Here is a 26904-nt window from a genome sequence, read left to right as displayed (position 1 = left end):
AAAAAGCTTAAAAATAGTTTTTTTGGCTGGAGCTACACTTAAAAAATGTACCTGTTCCGACTTACAAACAGATTCAACTTAAGAACAAACCTACAGTCCCTAACTTGTTTGTAACCCGGGGACCCCCTGTACTGTGGCAAGTTGGCACGATCCCACGAGCCGTCGTAACTATATGTGGGATAGCAGGCACACTCACTCGCCCACTGCACTCGGGGGGTGCCGATGCTTGTGACCGGCGGTCGCGATGACCGCCGGCCACGAGCGATCGCGGGCACGAGAGGCAGAACAGGGACGTGTGTGTGTGTAAATACACAAATCCCTGTTCTGTTCTGAGAGGAGATGCAAATCGTGAGTTCCTAATAGCTAGGAACAACGATCTGTCATCTCCTATAGTCAGTCCCCTCCCCCTACAGTTATAACACATAGTGAGGGAACACAGTTAACCCCTTGATCGCCCCCTAGTGTTAACACCTTCCCTGCCAGTGACATTTATACAGTAATCAGTGAATTTTTATAGCACTGATCGCTGTATAATTGTCAATCATCCCAAAAATGTGTCAAAAGTGTCCGATGTGTCCACCATAATGTCGCAGTCACGATAAAAATCACAGATCGCCGCCATTACTAGTAGAAAAATAATAATAATAAAAATATAAACTGGGTATATTAATGTATTGAAGGTTATTTAAGTGTGAATTTATACACGGCATTGTAAAGATGTTATAATAGTATGTATACGAGGTGCCTCTCGATCAGTGGTATATGTTTTTTAAGAAAAAAAAAAATAATAATAAAAATGCCATAAATCTATCCCCTATTTTGTAGATGCTATAACTTTTGCGCAAACCAATCAATATAAGCTTATTGCGATTTTTATTGCCAAAAATATTTAGAAGAATAAATATTGGCCTAAACTGAGAAAAAAAATTGGGGATATTTATTATAGCATAAAGTACAAAATATTGTGTTTTTTATCAAAATTGTTGCTGTTTTTTTGTTTATAGCGCAAAAAATAAAAATGCAGAGATGATCAAATACCACCAAAAGAAAGCTCTATTTGTGGGAAAAAAAGGACGTAATTTTTGTTTGGGTACAGCATTGCACACCGCGCAATTTTCAGTTAAAGCGACTCAATGCCGTATCGCAAAAAGTGCTCTGGTCATTGAGCAGCCAAATCTTCCGGGACTGAAGTGGTTAACCGAGCGCAGGTATATACATTTTTATACATCACCTTTTGAACGCCTGACAGTGGCTGCTTTTCAGAGAATGGGCAAGTGTGAAGGAAGATATTAAGTACTTTCCGGTATGGGAACAATGTAACTACAGCCCCTTCTCACAAATGACAGCGCCTAGGCACCCAGTGCTTTCATATGAGGTGTGGGGACAGAGATCTCAGCCTTGTCTAAGTTTGAAGTCATGACTTGAACCTTATACAGGTCTAACTCTCTTCATTCCGGGTGGTTAAACATTGGAATGATGGAGGAATGTAGAGAAGTGTAAGTAAGCTTGTGCAACTGCATTTGCAAACCACAAGGGTTGATGAGCATTTCCACAACTAAATGTAAAATTAATGGTCACTTAAATATAACAGTATACCTAAAAAGCCTTCACGATTTTTCACCTTCTTCTAAATGAGCTGGGAATAACCCAAATACCTTGGAAACATTACAGGTCAAAGGACACTGTCAACCAGCTTTATAGGACTCAAACTATCAGCATGTAACATGCTTCCTTGCAAATCGGCACCAGTTTAAGCTGGCCATACATGGGTGTTTTTTTCGTTCCACCAGCGGTTTGAATGAAAAAAACTGACCTGATTCCCCCATCCACACATTCGATGTGGATGGAGGAATCCTCCCTGCTGTGTCATGCCCTGTACACACGATCGGATTTTCCGACAACAAAACCGTGGGTTTGTACTTTGGACTTTTTTGCGACGGACCTGTGTACAAAAAAAAAATCCGACAACACACATTTGTTGGCGGAAAATTTGAGAGCATGCTAGCCAACATTTGTTGGCGGAAAGTCCGCCAACAAATGTTCGATGGAGCATAAACACGGTCGGACTTTCTGCCAACAAGCTCACATCCAACATTTGTTGTCGGAAAATTTGATCGTGTGTACGGGGTATTACTGTATTCTGACAGCAGGGAGACTTCCCTGCTGTCAGAATACACAGATCCGTTCTGCAACCAATTGCTGCAGCGTTGATCTAGCTATAATATACCAATAGCTGCAAATGAACAGAAATCAACCGGTAGGTCAACTTCTATTTAACCACAGTGGACACACATGGATTAAATCTTGGTTGGTCTCTGATGAACCTGACAAATTTCAATCCATGTATGGCCAGCTTTACCTATACCTTAAAGCGGAGCTCCACCCAAAAGGGGAAGCTCTGCTTGTTCTTCACCCCCTCCCCCCCCACACTGCCACATTTGGTACATTGGCCACTTCTAGGTAAGATCGCCACTTCAATCTTTAAGTTTGACCAGACCCTCCTTCTTCCCCCCACTGCCTTCTGGGACACACACAGGTCCCTGAAGACTGCGGGACCATTCAGAAAGCAAAACGTGACTCGCACAGTAGGAAACCAGCTGTGACGTCTGAAGGCTTCACTTCTGGTTTCCCTTAGTAAAGATGCTGGTGCCTGCACCCAAAGCCAACTGAAGAATCAGCTCGAGTGCCGACATCGCCGGATCCCTGGGTTGGTAAGTATCCTTATATTAAAAGTCAGCAGCTACAGTATTTGTAGCTGCTGACTTTAGATTTTGTTTTTGGGGGAGACTGGAGCTCCTCTTTAAAGAGGAACTGCAGTCTGCTCACATAATTTGTAATAAAAACATCTTTGCCATTCTGAAGTTTCCCTCCAACCACTTTGCATATTATTTGATATATAATGTGATTCTGTACTTGCCAAATATGCTGCAGAAATCTCCACTGAGTCTGGCTGCAGCCATTTTAACTGTGGGTAGCTGAAGCTGCTGCCTGTTCACTTCCTGGATTTACACAGAAGCACACCTCCAGCTCTGCAGCTCTCCTCATTGGCCCTCTTATGACTCACCCCTCCTCCCTTCCTGACAAACTTTCACAAGCGTGAGAGAGAGAGCTGTGCATGATGTCATAAGCCTAGGCTAATGACCAAGAAACAGGAAGTGGGCTGTATAAGGTATTTACTGGCAGAAAAAAAAACGTTTTACTTTTGAAAGTTAAAAAGGGGGGGGGAGATTTAATAGATGGAAAGTTGAAAAAATGACTGAAGGTCAGCTTTAAGAGCACACATTGGATAAGCTGAAATTTCTTCTGGAATAGTGTGTGCATTCCTATGGCCACCAGGAGTTTAAACCCCATGTAAAGTTTCAGACCTTTTTCTTTCTCTATATTGCCCTGTACCCCCACATTATGATATGAGGCCTATTCTTGCTTGGATTTGCCTTTAAACACGTCAGTAAAAATGATGCTTCCTGCCCTCACAGTGCAATGTTCTGTAGTGGCAGAGCTGAGTAACAGCCACACCCCCCAAGTGTCCTCACACAGACCTGTATTGCAGGAAGGGGAGGGGCATTGGCTGACCAGGTCTGTTTCTGAGTGTAGATTACTGGGTGCACTAACTTTGGTGATTATTGGACTGCATAGTCATATTTAGACATCCTGTAGATGTGCTACAACAGGAAAGTGGAGATGACACTGACAAAATAGAATCAAAGTCCAATGTATACCTGACTGCATATCTATTTCTATGTCAAGATCAGGATTTCAAAGTACTACAGAATCCTCCTCTAAAGTGCTTTGTTCTGATATAGTCACAGTGGTGGGAGATGGAGACATGCAGCGCTGTAATGGTCCTGGCCATGAATGTCAGGGAGGAGGGAACTCTCACTCAATGGTGCTCTGGGGTTCCATTCATAAATATAGATTGCATTCGCCGAGCCGAGTAGCGTGTGGTGTGCTCCATTCTGCCAGTGAAAGCCGGGCTGTGTAATGACATCTACCAGGGGACACTTTCCTCATTTTAAAAACGTTCAACTTGTCAGGAAAAGCTGGGTAGCTTTTCTCGATCTACCACTGGTCGCTATATTAGTAAGAAGGTGTTTATTATTTTAGCATGGTGTGTTTTAAAGATAAAATAAATACATGAGAGCTATTCTAACTGCCAGAGGACTTGGATTTCTGTCTTGTGATTTACCCACTTGCCTACTGGGAACTTTTACCCCCTTCCTGTTTTTTTTAATTTTTTGCTAAATAAACAAATAAAGAACTAAAAAAAAAAAAAAAAAGAGAACTTTTTCATAGTTTGTTTTAAAATTTAGCAAACAGGTAATTTTTCTCCTTCACTGACGTGCGCTGATGAGGCTGCACTAATGGGCACTGATGGGGCACCACTGATGGGCACTGATAGGCTGCACCCGCGATCGCTCCTCAGAGAGGCAGAACGGGGATCTGCCTATGTTATAAAATCAGATCCTACATAGTTACATATAGTTACATAGTTACATAGTAGGTGAGGTTGAAAAAAGACACAAGTCCATCAAGTCCAACCTATGTGTGTGATTATGTGTCAGTATTACATTGTATATCCCTGTATGTTGCGGTCATTCAGGTCATTCTGACAGAGAAGTACAGAGAGATCGTCTGTTCCTAGTGGTCAGAAACAGCGATCTCTCTGTACTCCCAGTCAGTACACTCCCCCCACGGTTAGAAAGCACCTCCCTAGGACACACTTAACCCCTTGATCGCCCCCCCCCCCCTAGTGTTACCCCCTTCCCTGCCAGTGTCATTTATACAGTGATCAGTGCACAATTTTAGCTCTGATCACTGTAATAATGTCACTGCTGGTCCCAAAAAAGTGTCAAAAGTGTCCAATCTGTCCGCTGCAATGTCGCAGTTCCGCTAAAAATTACTGATCACTGCCATTACTAGTAAAAAAAATTAAAATGCCATAAATCTATCCCCTATTTTGTAGACTCTATAACTTTTGCGCAAACCAATCAATATACGCTTATTGTGATTTTTTAACCAAAAATATATAGTATACATATTGGCCTAAACTGATGAATAAATGAGTTTTTTTTTAATTTTTTCATTGGATATGTATTGTAGCAAAAAGTTAAAAATATAGTTTTTTTTCCCAAAACTGTCGGTCTTTTTTTGTTTATAGCGCAAAAAATAAAAACCACAGAGGTGATCAAATACCACCAAAAGAAAGCTCTATTTGTGGGGGAAAAAAAAGGACATACATTTTTTTTTAGGGAGCACCGTGTCGTACGACTGCGCTATTGTTAGTTAAATTAACGCAGTGCCTTATCACAAAAAATGGCCTGGTCATTAAGGGGATAAATCCTTCCGGGGCTGAAGTGGTTAAGGTGCAGAACTACAAACAAAACCTCTGTTCCTCTGAAGAGAATATAGAGATTCATGTAAAACACATCAAAAATGCACTGCAATGAGTGAAAGTACTGAAAAACAGGGACATGTGGTGAAGTCACTGGCTGGTGAGGCACTGGCTAGTATTAGAGCCAGATACACAGCAATAATTCTAGTACTAGACCTCCTCTGTAACTCTAAACATGTAACCTGTAAAAAATTTTCAAGCGTCGCCTATGGAGATTTTTAAGTACTGACGTTTGGCGCCATTCCACGAGTGCTTTCAATTTTAAAGCGTGACATGTTAGGTATCTATTTACTCAGCGTAACATTATCTTTCACATTATACAAAAAATCAGGCTACCTTTAGTGTTTGTTTTTTTTTTATATTCATGAAACTGTTTTTAACCCAAAAAAAGTGTTTGAAAAATTGCTGCGCAAATACCGCGTAACATAAAAAGTTGCAATGACCACCATTTTATCCCCTAGGGTGCCTGCTAAAAAAAATACATATAATTTTTGGGGGTTCTGAGTAATTTTCTAGCCATAAAAAAGAGGATTTTTACACGTAGGAGAAAAGTGTCAGAATTGGGCTGGGTGGCAAGGGGTTACCGGTAATTACCATAAGTAAGTAATATACAAATAATTATTATATATTGTTTTTAAGGTAATTTACTATATTTACAAATACTGTACTCAAGCAGTTATAACTTCAAACCAGCAATTTCACAGTTAATAGATAAATAATAAATTATTATGTTATAACATATAGCATAATAATATATTATTTAGCTTGATTAAAACAGTACCTTTTCAGCAGCAGAAGATTCTTCCTCTTAACTGTATGAGAAAAACATGGGATTGTGGGTAAATCTTATACCTATAAACACATGCTTTTTCCTTCTAGTTAAAAGGGCTGGTCTTTAAGACACATGTCCCCTTCTATGACACTGCAGTGAGAGGAGCGCCTCCACTGCAGCATTTTTATTGGACAGCTTGTTCCAATGGTGCTCTACCATTGGTCCAAGGCTCCAAGCTGTCCCTTAAACTCAGTGCCTCTGACAAGAAGTGAGAGGCACTGTGAGCTCATCCTCAACCTGTGAGTGCACCGGTGACATCTATTACTTGAAGACGTTCCACTCTGGAGAACCATAAATGCGTTGCCAGCATCCCAGATATATTAGGAAAAAATAAATACCCCCATAGGTAGTCAGGACTTTAAAGGCAACATTAAATGAGGTTTACATAAATGTATGAAGACATATCATAGGAGCTTTCATCGTAGCTTTCATCAGATAATTAAAGGTTAGGAACCACTGCTGTAAACTCTCCATTTGAAGCCGATGCTTATAATATCTGTATGCCTTTATACACAATACATACCAGCCTTTCTAAAACTTTCCCCCCCCCAAGAGGAACTCTTGACATAGTTTTTATATCTTGGTGAGCCCCTGCTAAAATTGATTATGACTACAGTTCATGGTCTAATAGTTTGATCACAAAATTGTAGAACATTTTAAATATAATACATAGGGGTTGATTTACTAAAACTGGAGAGTGCATAATCTGGTGCAGCTCTGCATAGAAACAAATCAGCCTCCAGTTTTTTTTTATTTTGTCAAAGCTTAATTGAATAAGCAGAAGTTAGAAGCTGATTGGCAGAGTGCAAAATCTGGTGCAACTCTGCACAGAAAACAGTCAGCTTCCAGCTTTTATATTGCTGATATGGTACACAGATGATCCGCCCCTTTCTATGTGCCAAAACACTGCGCTCAAGGGATTAGCTCCTAACTCTAAGCAGCCACTTAAAATTGCAAACTCATGTGAATAAAAACGCCCCGACATGTTTCGTCACGGAGGATTTATTCATGGGATTAGAATACACTTTTTGGTTTATTTAGTGCTGTTACTAAACAGCTATTATATAGGTATCACATTGAGCAATCACTGTAAATTTTTCTTTTAGGTTCTTTTAGCAATTTTTAGCGCTGCTATTTGATTACACTATTGGTGAGGGTGAGTGTATAGTGTATCATTTATTTTTATTCACATGAGCTTCCAGCTTTTATTATTTAATTTTATTTTATTAATAATTTTATTATTTAATTTATTTAGTTAAATTAGAAGCTGATTGGCTACCATGCACAGATGCATCAGATTTTGCACTCTCCGGTTTTAGTAAATCAACCCCATAATATGACATACCTAGCACTTGTGGTCTATTAGTTTGCTCACTGTAGAACATTTAAAATATAAGAATAAATAATTTGGCATTTTAGCATGATGGTCAGTGTAGATAGGGGATCAATTTACCATTGCTCACAGTTCAAGGAACCTCAGGTAACCTCAAAAGGAACATTAGGTTTCCACAGAACTCTGGTTGAGAAAGGCTGATATATACTATCAGTTCAGCTTCTGTTGAACAATGTAAAATTTCAATTACTCACCCTACTTGGCCGAAGCACCAAAGTTTCAGCATTAGAGGCTTTCCTCATCTAGATTGAAGCGGAAATCATGCAACTCAATGGCGGGGGACTGTCCCTTTGAAACAGCCTCTAACAGGCCATTTTACTAGTAACGTTAAGCAGATCTGGAGTGTGGAGTTGCTCTGATATCTTCGATAAAAAACAGTTCAGCCTCAGGAAACTGGAATCCCAAAATGGGTTGAGTCATAAAGAAGCTGATTAGCTACCAAGCCAAAAGGCAATCAGAAATCAGTTGGCACATGAGCAGACTTTCCATTTCCGGCAGGATAGGATAAGTGCACTATACACTTTCTGCCCATGTGTGGAAATGGGTTCACTTTAAAGTACATATCTCTAGCCACTGTCTATATCAATCTTTTTGGTGGAAAGTTATTGGTATATTATCAACATTATGTTCACAATCACCTCCACCTTAAGAAAGGCACCCTGAGTGGTCCTGGAACACTGACAATGATTATGAAACATAAATAAACCATCAAAGAGCCCACAGCACACTGGTGACATCTATTATTTGAAGACATATCACACAACCTCTATGGGGGTTTCAATGATGGGATCAAGGCTCATTAAGGAACTCTCTACTACTTGGCCACTGCTTCTGTCACATACTGTAGTCATGTGCAGTGGCCAGCAGAGCTGTGCTTAGTGACTCTGAGCCTGTATTGTTACTGTCTCTGTGTCTCTTAAGTGGCTCGACCCCCACTCCTGCCTGTGTGCAGATGCAGTGGCCAGATGGGTAGCATAGTGATGCTGAGACTGTGATTTTATCAAACTCAGTGTTACTGAGCTTCACTGAGGATGGAGTGTCCAGTTTAGACATTAAAGCGTCAGTGCCACCCCCATCGTGGCTCCATGAGTGCCACCTGAGGCAGCCACCTAGTGGATCGGCCCTAGTTTTGCCCACAAATGAGCTTTTGCACTTAGTCTGGCCTCCTGCTGCAAAGACTGATTCCTGCAGTCTGTTCAGAACTGTCTGACCCAACAAGACAGACACCCAAACCAGACCATGTCTAAGGAAAATTCAGTCAGTGTTGGAGATCAAACAGTGAGGTGGTTGAATATTGTCTGTATCCGTAGGATGTGGAAAAGCCCCTGTGAGGTTAATCCAATTGTTAAGCAGCTTTGGTGTGAAAAGATTGTAGGAAGAAAGCAATAAAACACGCACTGTTGTGTGGTCGGGCTTATTATAAACTCTCTATTTGAAGCTGATCTTTACCATATTTGTATATCTTTATACACAATACATACAAGTCTTTCTCAACTTTTTTTTTTTATTGCCAAGTGGAACCCTTGACATGTTTTTCATATCTTCGGGAGCTCCTGCTAAAAGACTTCTTTTTGTGGTCTATTAGTTTGCTCACTTTGCAGAACATTTTAAATATAAGTATAAGTTATATGGAATATTTACCATATTTTAAACCGAGAACTTGAGAACAGATGATTTTTTTGTACCCTCCTGCTCTATAAAACATAATTCTCAATAATAATTTTAACATTAAATTAATAATAACAGCAATAGAAAAGTAACATAGACAGTTAAAATGGTGGTGTCTCCTAATCTTAGCTGTCAGTGTAGGTGTGCCTCCTTGCATTGAGGATTGGTGTAGTAGGTTAATCTGGCATTCCTCAAGGAACCCATAGAAACCTAAGGAGGAACTCTACGATTCAATGGATATAGAGATATACCAATAGTTCTGCCTCTATTGAACAATTTAAAAGAGCTTTTCAATGTCTCGGCTTGATGTCACATTTACCAATGTTTTCCACGTTTACACTGAAGTGGAAATCCTGCAACCCACTGGTGGAGTGCGGGAGGGCTATACTTTTGAAATACTGTCCAACAAACTGAACAGCTCACCAAGCCAAAAGCCAAGTGGATATAAGTTGGCATTTGAACAGATTTTACATTTCCACCAGGATATGTAAAACAGGCTCACTGTTAGTATAGCTCTATAGCTCAGTGTAGCTCTAGGCACTCTTTATGGCAGTAAAGTTGACATGCAAGTGGTATATCCTTTTCTTTGATTTTGTAGATCAGCAAACCAGTAAAAAACGTTCTCCCATTTAGTGAGAGCCAGTCACATCAAAACAAACACTGCACTATTATCACTCAAAAAAAACCTCACACAAGCTACTTAAAGGGAACAGTTATAGTTACAGATGTACAAATTTTGGGATAGACGATCCACCAGGTCTCCTTCTGCAAATCGTAAACCGGCAGATCAACTGGTAAAGGTAAATTTGCATAGTGGATGCAATGGTGGGATCACTTAATTTTGCCAATGAATTAAATATTAGCGTTAGATGCCTCCTAAGAAAGCTGCTGTTTCCTGAGTCCTGTGTTTCAGGTTTGTCTTTTGGCAGTGACACCAATGGTAGTGAACCCGAACAGGTCCAGCTTCACCAAAAACTATAAAGGAGCTAGAGAATTGCAACCTTCCTTGGAAGCATCTCTCACCCATTTATAATGCTTTATGACAAATTCCCTTAAGTAACTCTAAAGCTCTACGTATCAGTGTTGGACTAGGGTACGAAAGGCTTGCCACAGAAACAAACTGCTTTAGGAAAAACATATTTGGTGCTGGTTTCAAACTGGTTGCAGCTACAATTGAAAGAATGTATTATCTTGTTGTGATTCTGCTATGCTTACAGAAGCTGGAGTCTATCTAGGTTCTATTATCTATACTTCAGATGTGATCAGACGATTAGACTCTTTGGTGGAAAGTTTTTGATTTATTATCAACACCAACATTTTTCTATCATCCAGGCACACCCTGGAACATTGATGATGGCTGTGATAAAATATGAATAAACCATCAAAGAGCCCATAGCTTACTGGTGACATCTATTAGTTAAAGACAAATCACATGAGGGCTATGGAGTATGTAAGGATCAGGGCTTACTAAGGAGCTCTCCACCTGTAGGATTCTCTAGTAGGGTAAGAACCCGCTGGAGGACTCTCAGAAAGAGATAGTTCACATGGAGGAGTTATCTGGTAGAGTCAGGTCCCATTCAGGGACTCTTAGGCAGGGTAGGGTCAGTGGAGGATATTTTGCCAGGATTGGGACCCACTAGTTGTCTCTCTGGAAGGGCCACAGCCTATTAGAGTTCTCTAATAGGACTTCAAGTCACAACCCTAGGTATCATGGGGAAGTTCTCTTTTGTAGGCTCATGGGTGACAAAGATTCTCTGGTAGAGTCACAGCCCATTTTGGATTTATCCAAGGGTATATTGAATGAATATTTGGTAGAGTCAGTAGCTACTGGTAAAGGAGAGGATCCCTGGTAAGGTCAGTGCCCACTAGATGATACATTGGTTGAGGTTTAAATTTACTGGTGGGTTCCCTGGGCCAATCTGGGATCTCTGGCTGGATCAGAATCTTCTTACAATATCTTTGGTAGGGTCATGGCCCCCTAAAGGATGCCCTAGTAGGGTTGGAGTCAACTGGTAAGTTCTCTGTTAAAGCCCATTTTGGTCTTGCCTAGGATCATAAACAAGTGAAGAATTTTCTGGCAGTTTCGAAAGCCAGTCCAACACTGATGTTCATCTACTGGACCTACTGAACACACACAATACGTACTTCTCTTTGCCATCCTTAGCCTTGTTCTTGTCTTTACTCTTACTGTTAAAGGAATGTAGACAGGATGTAAAAACATAAGGCAAGAGCATTAAAAATACAATATCGATAAATAATACAACTAAGGATGAACTCCAGGAAGCCACCTGAAACAATCAATGAATTGCAAATGTTTTCCATGTAAGTTTGGATCTGTGCTAAAACCAGAATTCTTTCCCAACTTTAAATGGGATATATTAGCCAGATTTTGCAATTTTTTTGAGTGCTTTTTTATGGGGCTGCAACTTCCTTTCACACGATTTACACAAATGTAACCTTTCTTTCAAAGGCATTTTGATAAATTCAGATTCAGGGATATTGAGAAAATATAGAAAACGGCAACAATCAAAATGTATTACAAGATGACTACCGCAGCAAAAAATTATGACAACATCTTTACGGGTACAGTAAGGTTAACTTAAAATCCAAGCATCGAGCAAATATTAAAAATGCCATCTGCAAGTAGTATATGTCCCTGAATTTTTTTATTCACTTCCTGCCCAGGAGTGCTCAGACTGGGAGGTGAAGGAGGAACAGTAGCAGCCAATCAGACTCTTCTGGAGTACACATATGCACATGCTGTTAGGGTCATTGTGCTGCTGCTCCTTTACTGCTCAACCAATGGGCTAGGAGGGTTTCCTTCACTAAGCTCAGCTACAGCACAAGTTAATGATCTGGTCAAAGCTAGTGAAGCCAGTTTTAGAAAGGCACATAGAGGAGAGTTTTTCCTTGCTGACAAATGTAACCTGCAGGAATACTGTGATGTCTGCTTTAGGCGGGGCATGGCCAAAGATTCTTTTTAAAGCATATCTAAACCCAAGAAACATAATATATTATAGATTGTCCTTAGATGTAGTAGTTACTCTTTGATTTTAGACTTTTTTTTCTTTGATCCTGCTGGTAACACACTTCCTGTCCTAACAATGTAACCGATAACAGTTAGCTTACATGGAGAGCACAGAAAGTTTTCAGCTCGCAAGATTTCTGGTATGATCGACAGGTATTTCTTTGCACTTATTGAATAGGTGTAATAAAACTTTTCCAATCATATATTTACCAGGCCGAAAGGGAGCAAGAGGGAGACGTTTATTGTTTGGGTTTACGTAGACTGTAAAGTGATTGTAAAGTCTTGTTTTTTTTTTAGTTAAAAATAACAAACATGTCATACTTACTTGCTCTGTTGCAGTGGATTTGCACAGAGCAGCCCAGATCCTCCTCTTCTCGGGTCCCTCTTCAGGGCTCCTGGCTCCTCCCTCCTGTTGGGTGCCCCCACAGCAAGCAGCTTGCTATGGGGGCATCCGAGCTGAGACACAGCTCCCTGTGTCCATTCAGACACAGAGCCGCGGCCCAGCCCCGCCCAGCCCCCTGGGCTGAGGATGGGAGTCCCGGGCAGCTGAGACATTCCTGCAACATCGCTGGATCTAGAGGGACTTCAGGTAAGTATTAGGGGGGCTGAGGGGGGCAGAAGGCTTTTTATCTTACTGCATAGAATGCAGTAAGATAAAAAAAACCTTCTGCCTTTACAATCACTTTCAGATAATTCAATTCATATTCAGAATACTTTATTAATCCCAAAGGGAAATTATAGCACATGTTGTTTTTATCTGGCACCATCAATGTGTATGTTGTGAATAAGCCGCCCTCAGCAGTCTGTTTGTGAAACAATGGAGGAACAGAAGACAAGACTGATGGAAGCTGTTCTTGTTGGAGAACCCTTTGCAGCCTCCGATCTCCCGCACATACTGTCCGCTGGCAGTGATACAGCTGAACCGGCTGCCCTGTGCTTCATTTGTAATAATTATTCTGATGTGTTTTATCTAATCGGCATACCTGAGCCATTATGATTTTCTCAATAATAACCCCTCTTGGCTCCTATTTTGTATCTCCTGCACCCACCTGATCAATACAGTTTCAATCATAAACCGCTGACCAGGAAATACCTCCTTCATAAATATCAATTATTTTTCATCCTCTGTGGAGGGGGTTATAGAATTTTTATCTTAATGGATATATATGATTCAATTAAACAGAATCGAAAGTCATATTCTAATGATGTATATGTGGTATAGATTTAGAATGAATCAATACATTCTTGGAGATGACATACAGTCGTGCTCTATAGCTTCTGAAGAGGACCTGTTTGGATACAGAACAAAGGCGGTCATTTTATGTAGGTACAAGATGATTTTTTGAAGACAAGACTAATGCCGCGTACAAACGACCGGACCTTCCATCAGAGTAGACCCTGACGGTCTTTCCGACGGAGTTCCGACAGAGTTCCGCTGAAACGGACTTGCCTACACACGATCACACCAAAGTCCGTTAGTTTAGAACGTGATGACGTGCGACAGGACTAGAAATGGGAAGTTCAATAGCCAGTAGCTGCCCTTGCTTCGTTTTCCGTCCATCAGACTAGCATACAGACGAACGTTTTTCCCGATAGGAATTGAGTCCGTCGGAAAGATTTGAAACATGTTCTATTTCTAGGTCCGTCAGAATTTTAGAAAGAAAAAGTCTGAGAAAGCCCACACACGATCGGAATGTGCGACGGAATGATTCCGTCGGACCTTTTCTGCCGGAAAGTCCGGTCATGTGTACGCGGCATTAGTCCTCTACATAGCTTTAGCTGTATATGTGAAGCTGATTGGCTTCACATGTACAGCTTGATTTAAAGGTTTAAGGTTTTTTACCTTAATGCATTTTATGGATTAGATAAAAAAAAAAAAAAAAACTCCTGCAAGCGGTTTCCCCCCAAGTCCCGCCTTTTAATTCTTGATCCAGCGATGTACAAGAGAGCAGCGGCTCTCACTCTCCTAATTGGACAGAAAGGCAGCAGCAGAAGCTATTGGCTCCTGCTGCTGTCAATCACAGCCAGTGAAGAGGGAGTGGGGGGGGGGCAGGGCCGAGCTACGATCTGTGTCAATGGACACACAGAGCAGGCTCGGGAACAAGCATGCACAAGTGCACTCGGCAGGTCTGAGGAGCAAAGAGCGCCGGTGGGGGACCTGAGAAGAGGAGGACTGGGGCTGCTCTGTGCAAAACCATTGGACAAAGCAGGTAAGTATAACGTGTTTGTTATTTTTTTTTAAATTTTACCTTTAGAATCACTTAAAGTGGTAGTAAAGTCTGTTCTACCACTTGTACCTACAGGCAAGCTGTCATGAATCAGGTGTGACCAGAACTGCGTGGACAACACCAGAGGAAACCAAACGTATGTAAAGTGAGATCATGTAATTTATTTAAGGTAAGTGAATATAGATACAAACACCTCAAATACAACACAGTGCACAACAAACCAACCACCAGACAGAGACCCACAAGTAACAACAGTCAAACTGGTATATACAATAGATGGGGAATACCAGAATCGTAAACATAGACAGGCCACGGTCATCAACGGGAGATCAGCAGATGGGGCAAGGAGCAAACAGGACAGGGAGAGGATGGACGGATCAGGCTGCAGGGCAAGGATAAAGGTAACAGGGTCACAGGAGGGACAGGTTCAAGGCTCGGGCTCAGGTTCAGGTTCCAGGTACAGGGTTCAGGGTTCAGAGGATCGCAGATACAGGTCAGGGCTCAAGGACAATACCAAGGTAAGTGTGAGAGTGCTTGCCAGGTATTAATACACATCTCCTGCAATCAACCTCAGGTGACGACTGATCGCAGGAGATAATGTTGACTCCACACTGCTGGGAGACACCCACTGGTGGACACCAGTACTGTGGCCCACGGATCAGACAGTGCCACCAGCAGGTGAAATCTTTCCTGACAGTTCCAGACTGCCAGGTGACACCCGCTGGTGGACACCAGTACTGCAAGCCAAAGGTCTGACAGCGCCACCAGCAGGTAAAACCTTTCCTGACACAAGCCTATAATAAGGCTTACCTATAGGTACTGTAAATATCTCCTAAACTTGCACCGTTTAGGAGATATTCAGAGTGCATGCAGCCGATAACATCACCGGCGCATGTGCTCTGAAGGTCTGGCTTACAGTGCCGGAACTTCAGAGCCTGTGCCCGAAACGACGTCCCATGTGCGGGAGTGACATCATTGTGCCCCCTGCCACTCATGTAGCCAGAGGCCACGAAACCAGAAGGAAGACCGGGGGAAGATGTCAGCCATCTCAGCTTTGACAATGAAGCGCTGGAGGGCTTCATCTATCATAATGTGCTAGTATGCGATGCATGTGAGTCCTTTTTCTTGGTACTCTAGTCATAAAGAATCTTTTAACTCTTACAGTGCAGGGGGAGCCCCACTGCAGGGGAATTTTTTTTTTTTTTTTCCCCTGAATTGAATTTTAAAGCTGATCCCCCTAAATGTATTTTTAAATCCAAGCAATGTTAAATATCTGATTGTGACCTGGTATCAGCCTATTGCAGTTCCCTGTACAGAAGAGCCCAGAGTGGGAAAAAGAGAAGCAGCACAAGGAGCCAATCAGTGCAATCAATGTTCCATGTGCTAACAAGGAGCATGCTGATAGAAGAAGACAGCAGAGTGACAGAGAGAGGAGTTAAAAGGTCTACTGCTTGTCCTTTCACTGTCCAGTCACAGGGTAAGGAGGGTAAAGACCTGTAAGTGTTACTGAACCACAGCAGAAGATAACCAGGTCCCCTGTGCTGTGTGGCAGAGCTGTGTAAAGCTGTGCACTGGGTGGACAGAAATACTAATCTTTTGGCTCCCGTATATGCATTTCATCTTGTATTTTGTGTATTGTAGCTATTTGCATTGAGTTTAGCTTTAACTATACAATGAATCACCTCCTTTGTCTAATGCACAGTTTTATTCCCTGTTAATAATGTGAAATTCTACTCTTTAGTGCTAAGCTGACAGTTGCTGTTAAGACCGGTTCATTCCATTTTTTTTTCTTTTTTTCTGCTCATTGAGAAAAAGAGGATTAATCGGTGGCACCAAAGTGACGCTCTAATGAAATTTAATTGGGTTAGTTGGGATGATAATGAAATGAGGTGGCTGGGAATCACTGAACAGTGTAGGAGAGTAGTCAGATGATTGTGTAGGAGGATTCGGCACGACGATTCTACATCTGATTTTATTTAGAATTTCTACTCCATTCCCCACCGCTCAGCCTCCGGCCAAAGGGGCTTCATTAAAAAGGATCCGTCAGCCAAATTAGCAGAAAAAAAAACACACAGTATTAGAACTGAGAACGCATCCTATGGCAAGCGAGGGACAGATAAATTAATTGGCAGTCTGCGACTTGGAAATATTTAGATTGAGTTTATTTGTGGCTGTGGTTATATGATCTTTTTTTTTTTTTTTCTCTGAAGATTTAAAGCGTAAAGCCCAACTAGGGGCTGCTTTTAAAATTTTGCATGCAGTGGACCCCCACCCCGCCCTCTCCTCCTATCAGTATGTGCCTTGCACTGTAGCCCAATTTATTTCCTCCTTCTGCTATTTTCTACCTTCTCCACTCTGAGTTCTGCTGTAGAGGGACTGCAAGGGGCTGATAAGGTTGTTGGGCTATTTAACATTTTTTTTTTAAATCTATTTTGGATATCACTAAGATATCTGTGGACATGACTGAATAAAAAAAGTTAAAACCTGGGAAACAGGATTACACAGCAGGGAGGGTTAACAGCAGACGGTCACAGGTTAGGGAATGATATCCTGGAAAAAAAATGTTCTCACATAGCCTCATTACTGTGGTTTATGGGGGTATATTTGCAGTAAAAGCACTTGTGGATGGGAAGATGGGCACACCGGGCTGAGCTGCCCATCATTGAGGGCAAGCGGTCTAATGTTGCTCCAGGTCAAGAAGTTTGCCTGCAGTGTCACAGCGCCATCTGCTGGAGGATGTTGATGATCTTGGCAGAATCCCACCAATATTGAGGACTGGATAGAGAAGGGGCGGGCAAGGGGTGTAGGTATGGGTGGTGTCTGATGTGACCATTTCTAATCTCTCTAATTTTTGGAGCCCAGCCACCGAACATCTCTGTTCTTTTATTCTTGTTTACTTTGTAATATTCCCTTAGATTTCTGTATGTATTCGTGTTTTACTTTCTTTGCAAATAAATAAGACATTTGCGTCTTTGAGCATTGTGTGTATTATTATAATTTATTAATATTCCTATTATCACTAATACTTTTAGCAGAGCAGGGTGGCAGAATAAAGATTTTATCTAGAGAAAAAAACCCCAAATATTTCACAGATCAAATTCACAAACCTACACTGCTTTCAATTACAAATTAGAATTTAGGACATATTATTGAATACAGAGCTAAATTAAAGTGGAACTTCAGTCATTTTTTCATCTATTAAATCTTCTGCCCTTGTTGTTTTAACTTTGGATAATTAAACATTTTTTTTCTGCCAGTAAAAAATGTATACAGCCCACGTCCTGTTTCTTGTCTGGTAAAAAGCCTAGGCTTATGACCAGTGTTAATTTCGTCGACTAAAACTGACTAAAACATTTTAGTCGACTAAAATACAACTTAAACTAAAACAATTGAGATGACTAAAATACGACTAAAACTAAAATGGCATTTTAGTCAAAAGACTAAAATGGGACCAAAACTAAAATGCCATTTTATTCAAAAGACTAACGCCGCGTACACACGAGCGGACTTTACGGCAGACTTTGTCCGGCGTACTTTGACGGACTTTAAGACGTACTTTCCGAATGAACGGACTTGCCTACACACAATCAACCAAAGTCCGACAGATTTGTACGTGAGGACGTACGACCGGACTAAAACAAGGAAGTTGATAGCCAGTAGCCATTAGCTGCCCTAGCGTCGTTTTTTGTCCGTCGGACTAGCATACAGACGAGCGGACTTTTCGACCGGACTCGAGTCCGTCGGACAGATTTGAAACATGTTTCAAATCTAAGTCCGTCAAACTTTTGAGAAAACAAAGTCCGCTGGAGCCCACACACGATCAAATTGTCCGACGAAATCCGGTACGCCGGACCAAGTATGCCATGAAGTCCAATCGTGTGTACGCAGCATAAGTCTTAAACTAAATTGAAATTTGACGTCAAAATTAACACTTTTAACTTAACACCCCTGCTGAACCGTACCAGGCCCTCAACATGGGGAACATTTACGTAACCGGGTGGCCCCGCCCGGGAAAGCCATAGGGAAGTCCTTGTGCATCAGAAGGGGGTTGGGTCACCCGGGAACATCACGGTGTGGCCCCGCCCTCAGTTATAAAAGAACTGTCAAAGCGAAGACACGTCATACGGCGGGAGCCTCCCATGGAGGCGGGTCGGTCACATTTTTTTTTTTTCGGTCCGTTGGTGGAGAAAGAGAAGAAGAAGAATGGACTTCGTGGGACATTTTAATTTCTTTATTTTTTGATAAAGGACTTGTCCCAAGCCGTGTCTTGTAATTTTTAACATTTTGACACTTTTTTTGTAAAATGGTAGGGGTACATTTGTACCCCGTTACCATTTTACACAGGGGAGGCCATCATCTTGGAGTCCCCTTGTTAAGGGGGGCTTCCAGATTCCGATAAGCCCCCCACCCGCAGACCCTCACAACCACCGGGCAAGGGTTGTGGGGATGAGGCCCTTGTCCCCATCAACATGGGGACAAGGTGCTTTGGGGGGCTACCCCAAAGCACCCTCCCCATGTTGAGGGCATGTGGCCTGGTACGGTTCAGGAGGGGGGGTGCTCTCTCGTCCCCCCTTTGTTTCCTGCGGCCTGCCACTTTGCGTGCTCAGATATGGGTCTGGTATGGATTTTTGGGGGGACCCCCACGCCATTTTTTAAAAAATTTTGGCACAGGGTTCCCCTTAAAATCCATACCAGACCTGAAGGGTCTGGTATGGAATTTGAGGGGGACCCCACACCATTTATTTTTTAATTATGGCCGGGGTTCCCCTTAATATCCATACCGGACCTGAAGGGCCTGGCATGGAATTTGGGGGACCCCTACGCAATTCTTTTTTAAAAGTTGGTTCGGGGTTCCCCTTAATATTCATACCAGACCCAAAGGGACTGGTAATGGACTGGGGGATCCCATGCCGTTTTTTTCAATGACTTCTTTTATCTGTATTGCCGGGACCAACAATTGATTATAGCCGCGAGTAGTTTTAAATGACTTTTTTTCCTTTAGAAATGTCATTTTGTGCAGGGACTGTTCTAAACACGGGAAAAATGCGCCACTTTACGGGTATACTATAGACCCAGGTACGAAATTTGAAGGAATATTTCACTTTTATTGTTTCACTTTAAGCATTATTAAAATCGCAGAAAAAACGGACGTTTTTAAAACTTTTTTTGCATTAATACATGTCCCCTGGGGCAGGACCCGGGTCCCCAAACAATTTTTTTGATAATAACTTGCATATAAGCCTTTAAAATTAGCACTTTTGATTATTCATGTTCGTGTCCCATAGACTTTAACGGTGTTTGCGTGTTTGGACAAACTTTTTGCTGTTCGCATGTTCTGCTGCGAACCGAACCGGGGGGGGTGTTCGGCTCATCCCTAATTTTAAAGTCCCATCCACAGTATTTTTTATTATCCTTATCTATTTCAGGGATGTGGCATCGACTTTTTCTGGACATTTGTGATTTGTCTGATATAACTTTAAAAGTTGTCACCCTAGGACAGGAAATGTGTCACTGGTAGGATCACTAGGTGGAAATAAAGGGAAAAAAAGCCTACAAAGAAGAAAATTATTTCAGCCAACACATCTAAAAGCTTAAAAGCTACCATATGTTAAGTGTTTGTTTTTGGGTTTAGATATGCTTTAAATGTAGAACTCCAGAATGGAGAATAAACAGAACCTCTCCCAGATTTTAATCCTGTGCGTGTCACTGGTAGGGTTGCCACCTTTTCTTCAAGTCAAACCTGAACACTTTAGCGGCGCACAGCAATTTTTTTATGGTATAAACTATATGTATACTTTGCTAATACATTTCTAATCGTATGAAGTTAATCACAAGAGTCCCCCATTACATCAGAGTCCACAGAGTCCTCCCTTTACATCAGAGTCCACAGAGTTCCCTCCTTGCATCAGAGTCCACAGAGATCCCCCTTTACATCAGAGTCCACAGAGTTCCCCCCTTACATCAGAGTCCACAGAGTTCCCCCCTCAGATCAGAGTCCACAGAGTTCCCCCCTTACATCAGAGTCCACAGAGTTCCCCCCTTACATCAGAGTCCACAGAGTTCCCCCTTTACATCAGAGTCCACAGAGTTCCCCCCTTACATCAGAGTCCACAGAGTTCCCCCTTTACATCTGAGTCCACAGAGATCCCCTTTACATCAGAGTCCACAGAGATCCCCTTTACATCAGAGTCCACAGAGATCCCCCTTTACATCAGAGTCCACAGAGTCCCTCTTTTACATCTGAATCCACAAAGTCCCCCTTTACATCTGAACTTGCAGATTTCCCTTACACTGTAGATTCTGATGTAAGGGAGAACTCTGGGGACTCTGACATAAGGGATGCTCTGGAAACCCTGATTAAAGGGGGAACACTGAGAACTTTGATGTATGGAGAGGAATATGATGTAAGGGGAACATTGCTGCCTCTGGTGTAAAGAGGAACTCTGATGTAAGGGGTGCTCTGAGAACCCTGATTTACCTTAGTGTACTCACTCAGAGGCAGGAGAGAAAATGGGGGAGGGAGGGGGAGACTTCAGTCACAGACAGGGATGGATGGTGAGCTCACTCACCCCTTAGCAGTCAGCACTTCTCATCTAGATGCATCTGCGGCTGCTGGGCTTCAAATTTCCAGCCCCCACTTTCCTTTTCTGAGGAACAGCACCGGGAATTGGAGTGTGGGCAGACACAGAGGGGCGGGAGGAAGAGGTGCAGATCGATCCCTCTCTCCTCTCCCATCTGTATGTGGGGGGGGGGGGGGGGGGGTGTTAGTGCTGGGCAGTGTGAGAGAGAGTGTAACAGACACTTCTGGCTTAGACAACTGCAGCCAGCAAACCTGCTGGAAAGTCATAGTCCAGTGTGAACAATGTGTCCGGGGTTCAGACAGTCTGAAACCTGGACGCATGATTCCAAACCCGAACTGTCCGGGTGAATCCCAGACAGGTGGCAACCCTAGTCACTGGTGGAAAATTTTATCCTAACCTGCTGTCGTGTCATAAGGCCACTAAGTGAAGGACAGACGCAAGAAAGTGTCTAACCTTGTCTGAATCCATTAAAAAAATAGGTTTTATCTGGAGGGTCACCTGATTACTTGTTCATTAGAAAAGTCTTTTATCTGTCCTCCATTAAGGCTGGGTTCACACCACAGTACAGAGCGGCTCACAGCAGGGGCACGGTGCGTCCCTGATCAATGGTTCTGATCCGATTTCGGTACAAATTTTTGCCTGAATTTGGACCTGAAACAGACCAGAAGACGCACAGGACTCCTGTGCAATTCGCTCCGCAGCCCCTCCGGAAGTGTGTGAACCGGCTCCATAGAGAGCCAGTCACAATCTCTTGACATGCGAAGCATCCAATTCGCATAAGTGTGAACCCGGCCTTAATGTTTCTGCAGCCTGAGCCTCTAGCTTTAAGACCACCACTTTTAACCAAACTGACCCTAGAGTGTGCATGTATGAATTAGCGGTATTAGCGTAGGTTTACACTTATGCATGCAAATGAACAGCAGCCTGTTCATTTGACGTGTAAAGAGGTCCCTGATTATTTTTTAAAAATGCACCGCACAGAACTGCATAGAGCTGCGGCACCATACAGTTTTGTGCACGTGAAAATAATCTGCTAAACAGGCTAAATGCATCTGCTAAAGAGCAGTGTGTTTTGCCTGAGGGTTGGGAACGTGTTCAATTTTGCAATCGTTCCAAAACCGCACAAGTGTGAACCTAGCCTTAGAGAGTAAGTTCCTCTAGGGCGTGGCCAGATTTTATTGTTTCTACATAAAGTATAAAGCACTATGTGATATACTTACATACTTACAGGGTAAAATCTTGTTGTATGGCTAAAGGGAACCTGAAATGGTTTGGTCGGTTTTGCTGTTTAACAGGTTTTTAAAGATTTTTTTTTATTTCTAAAATGTATTTATCTTACTTATAAACGTTTAACACACATCGCAACCCATTATGCTGGTTTTGAAGTGCATTTTGGGTTTTCTAAAGAGAGAACACAGAGCCTACAGAGCAAGGGGCAGGGAGAAGGATGACTCTTCTCTGACTTAGCTGTGTGTGTGATCTGAGCTTTAGCTATTCAGTTTCATAAACAACATTGCAATGCAATGCTATTAATTTCAAAGGAAAACGCATCAGAGGGAAAAATGTCTAGGTGTAATCCAGTAGCGGCTGGTGCTCCATTTTTCGGGGGGCCGCAAACAAACCCCCCACCCGCTCACCCACCAGCCCTGCACTTACCTCATCCAGGTCACAGGCAACTTGCCCGGCTTCTCCTCCTAGCCAATCCAGTCGCTTCTCCTCCTGGCCAATCCGGTCGCTTCTCCTCCCAGCCAATCCGGTCTTAGGACCCGCCTCCTGTTCTGATTAGCCAGGAGGAGAAGCAGGAAGACAATAGCGAATGTTGATTCGCTAATGTCACAAGTGGGTGGGCTCAGGGCGCAGTGCTCTGAAGCCAATTAGAGCCTCAGGCTCTTATGTGCTTCAAACAAAAAAAACCTTGTAGAAATCTATGTGTCCGGCGCCCCGCATGTAGATTAGGGGGCGGCGCATAGAGACCTGATCCCATGATTGTTCTGAGCTTGGTTGACTCTGCTTGCTCCTAAAATCCTGTTGCAGACTTTGGCTTGTGACTTGACCTTGTCTACCTACTGCCCATTCTTGCAGTACTTTCTCTGCCGATACCAACATTGGTCTCGCTCTGACTCTGCTTCCTGATTCTGTACACCTGCTGCCCAATTGTTGCCAACTTCTGCCTGCCTGACCGTGCATCCGAGACCCTGCATCTGCCAGTTGCTCAGTTCTGCACCTGCTACAGTGTCTTCTGGCTAGGATCTTCTACAGGCACCTGTGCCACTCTGTGCCCTTTTATACCCTGTCATCAACCCCAAGGGAAACAGGACAGGAGATGTAAGGGAAGCCCTCTCGTCAACCAGGTATGTGACAATATGACCATGTTGGTGGTGGGTGCCTAGTTTTTGTATAGCTTTGTATTATTTTTTCATTGTGCAATAAATAGTTTCCCTGATATAAACAGCTTGGTCTGCCCGTGACTTCTTTTTCAGGGGGTCCCCCTTCCCCCTGTATTATTTTTCCAACAGCCACTCTGTGCCCTGTTATACCCTGTCATCAACTGCAAGGGAAATGGGGAAACGGGACAGGAGATGTAAGGGAAGCCCTCTCGTCAACTCAACCTTGACCAGGTATGTGACAATATGTCCAGACCGGGGCAGATTAAAAATATGAAACATATTCCTAAAGTTGATCTTTTTTAGCCCTGAACATGATACATTAAAAAAATCTATAGACAAAGTTACTTTGTTAGTATAATTTGTACCTGAAGATTCCTGTCTTTTTCTCCTTCCCTTTTGCTCTGAAACCACAAGAAGCAGTTAGATGTGAGACGGCGCAAACAATGGCAGATATGGAATAAGAAATGGATCAAGCTCATGCATTTGAGAGGAAAAAATTCTCCACATTTCAGGCTAAGCTGAGCCACATTGCACATGAATGTAGATGATGTCTGATTAATCATTGGGAGAGAACTGGCTTAGTTAAATGTCATTTAGCTGAGGATGCCGGAGATGTCCATTACCATGTAATGGTGACAATAATTATGGGCTTGCCCTGGGATTATCCTTATCTGGCTGAAAAATAATGTAATATCTTCTATCAAAATGTCCCATCAGTCCCACCTTATGGGGGCTGAAAATGTACTCATATCTCCATTAGAAAAAAAAAATTAAATCTATTTTCTTAAAACCCAATAGAACTTTCCCTTTAAAGTTGAACTAAACCCACTGATTTACCAGTTACATTCTGGGCATGCCGGGAATGCTAACTGTCCCATTTCCTTGTGCTCTCAAGCAAACTGTCAAACCATTAAATGGATGGTCTCATAACTGATCACATGTGCAGCACCATGGCAGTTCAGATCAAACAAACAGAGGCCAAGATGGCAGCTTCCTTGGCTGAAAAGGATAGGAGGGTTTAGTTCCGCTTTAAATCAACTAAATCCAATCCAATTGCACCAAAACAAAAGATGTTAAGTCTAGGGCCCATTCATTCATAAAAATGCAGCATTTTCTACTTTTTTTTTTACTACACCCCAACTCAGTGCATTGGTATGAACTAAACTAATAGGACATAAGGCAAACTGTGTTGTCTATGCAATGGAACTGCATTGTGCAAAGCTGCCCAATGCATATGGTGTGAAAGGACCCTTGCAGTCCATTTGCTTTAGCAAGCAGACCCAGCTGGAGTAAAGAAGCCCATCCTGTGGTGGCATGCTGCAGAAAACGACCCTTTGTGTGGAAGCAGTGGTCTCTCTGCAGAAGTCCAACAAACCCCCTTTGAGGAGGCGTGTTGCTACTCATTAGCATTATGCATGTTGGGGTACTGCAGTGCCATACCCTCTGAATGGAAACCTAACACTCCTTCCCGGCACAGCTGCACTGGAAAGCACAACACACAGTAACACGCTACCATGCGTTGTGGTGTGCTGTGCTGCCAAAAATGGTGCATGCACTTTTTTATGCTATTTTTTGTTAGGCTATGTTGTCAGTACTCCACAAAATGTTTTGGGACCATGCATCAGGCATCACATTCTTGATGAAAGGTCCCATGGGTAGTCCTGAAATGTTGGTTATCTATGTGGTCATGCAATAAAAGGAAGTTTTCACTTGGAAACTAGTTTGTTGATGTACTTCCAACATATCTTTCCACTGTGACCAGTTGGAAGTTGTTACAGCTAAACATGTGCAATTTGTTTCGTTCCGAATTCGTTCTTTAACAAATTTTGACAAATCTGTTAATTCGGAAATGTCCGAATTAACGAAAACTAGTTTAATGAATTTTTTAGAATATTAGAATATCCCAAAATTCGTAACTTTGAAAATTCGTAAATTCGTAATCTCGAAATTCAAAAATCCGAAAACCCGAAAATTCGAAAAACTGAAATAATAACTAACGAATAATAACTTAACTATTACTAAATATTAAGTTATAGGTATTGGAATTTCCTATTTCCTTTCAAATTTGGCTGTTAGTGAACATAACGAATACAATTTATCCGAAGTTACAAATTATCCAAAATAACGAACGCTGTATCTAAACAAATGGAACGTAACTAATTAATAATAATACATAACAATAATAATAATTTAAAAAAAAAATATATATATATATATATATATATATATATATATATTTTTTTTTAATAATTCATTCCATTCCATTTGTTTAGATATTCGTTATTTTGGATAATCCGTAACTTCGGATACATTCGTATTCGTTATGTTCACTAACAGCCAAATTTGAAAGGAAATTCCAATACCTATAATTTAATAGTTAGTTATTATTAGTTAGTTAGTTTTTCTGTCGAATTTTCGGATTTTATTTTTTATTTTCGGATTTTTGAATTCACGAATTTACAAATTGCGATCATAACGAATGACCCGAAAAATGAAAAAAAATAAGCTAATGAAACGAAAACTAACACATTTTCCGGCAGTGCACATGAGAATAGATGCTGCTGAATGTCAGCAAATAAAAGAAAATCAAGATTGAGGTGCTGCACTGGGTTAGAATATCTGATAACATTTTTATTGGTGTTCATGTTGTTTTGTGCCCATAACAACCACTCCCCATATTTCTTTTATGGGCAAAAGAGGGGTAGGAAGCAGTGATGGGAGTAAGTCACACATGTGCAAGTCACAAGCAAGTCTCAAGTCTTAACCTTCAAGTCATAAGCAAGTCCCAAGTTACTGTGGCGAAAAGCAAGCAAGTCAAGTCGAGTCCCTGCTAGAAGTCAAGCAAGTCAAGTCAAGTCATTTATTTTGGTCAAGTCACAAATTAAGTCAAAATACTGATCTACCTCGAAGCCAGAACTCCGGGGGGAGCTTTCTTTTGTGGGGGGGGGGGCGACTTTTGCCTAGGCCAAGACACAGCACTGGTGGTGCCAAGTCATTGCAAGTCAAATAGCCCAAGTCAAAGTCAAGTCGCAAGTCATTAGTGACAAGTCAAAGACAAGTCGAGTCATTTATTTAATTTTTTTCAAGCAAGTCGCAGGTCCTCAAATAGGTGACTCGAGTCTGACTCGAGTCAAGTCATGTGACTCAAGTCCCCCACCTCTGGTATGAAGTGAAGACAAATCTCTCAAATTGGGTCACATAGAAAAAAAAAAACAGAAATTGTTCTCCAAAACTGAACATCCGGATCAACTTTATTCCAAAACCAGAAAAAAAGAATGGTCACCATTCCAAGGCGTTTCTGGGGTCAAGACAATGCCCACTTCATCATGGCTTAAAAATTATTAAAACTTAGTACTGGACTGTAAACTGCTATTGATGCGAATTTAAGGTGAGTT

General features: G+C 41.9%; 1 protein-coding gene across 22 annotated transcripts in view; it reads right to left on the bottom strand.

The window, feature by feature from the left end:
* The window catches only part of OTOF (otoferlin), a 500270-nt gene that overhangs the window by 193202 nt on the left and 280164 nt on the right, over window positions 1–26904 (bottom strand). For 13 of the 22 annotated variants that reach the window (XR_012243739.1, XM_073625193.1, XM_073625192.1 and 10 more), the window contains exons 7-8: window positions 23875–23910; window positions 11431–11472 (exon numbers count right to left, since the gene is read on the bottom strand). The exons of 6 other annotated variants lie outside the window; for them this stretch is intronic. Coding sequence is in view for 15 of the 16 variants with exons in the window: in XM_073625193.1 (XP_073481294.1) it covers window positions 11431–11472; window positions 23875–23910 (78 nt within the window). In the remaining variant the exon portion in view is untranslated. The remainder of the gene's footprint in view (window positions 1–11430; window positions 11473–23874; window positions 23911–26904) is intronic. 3 more of the 22 variants (XM_073625199.1, XM_073625190.1, XM_073625189.1) reach the window with 2 other exon arrangements.

The sequence above is a fragment of the Aquarana catesbeiana genome, linkage group LG04 (genome assembly GCF_042186555.1).
Source record: "Aquarana catesbeiana isolate 2022-GZ linkage group LG04, ASM4218655v1, whole genome shotgun sequence".
In the NCBI taxonomy this organism is placed as follows: Eukaryota; Metazoa; Chordata; class Amphibia; order Anura; family Ranidae; genus Aquarana; species Aquarana catesbeiana.
This window is presented reverse-complemented; position numbering and strand designations above follow the sequence as displayed.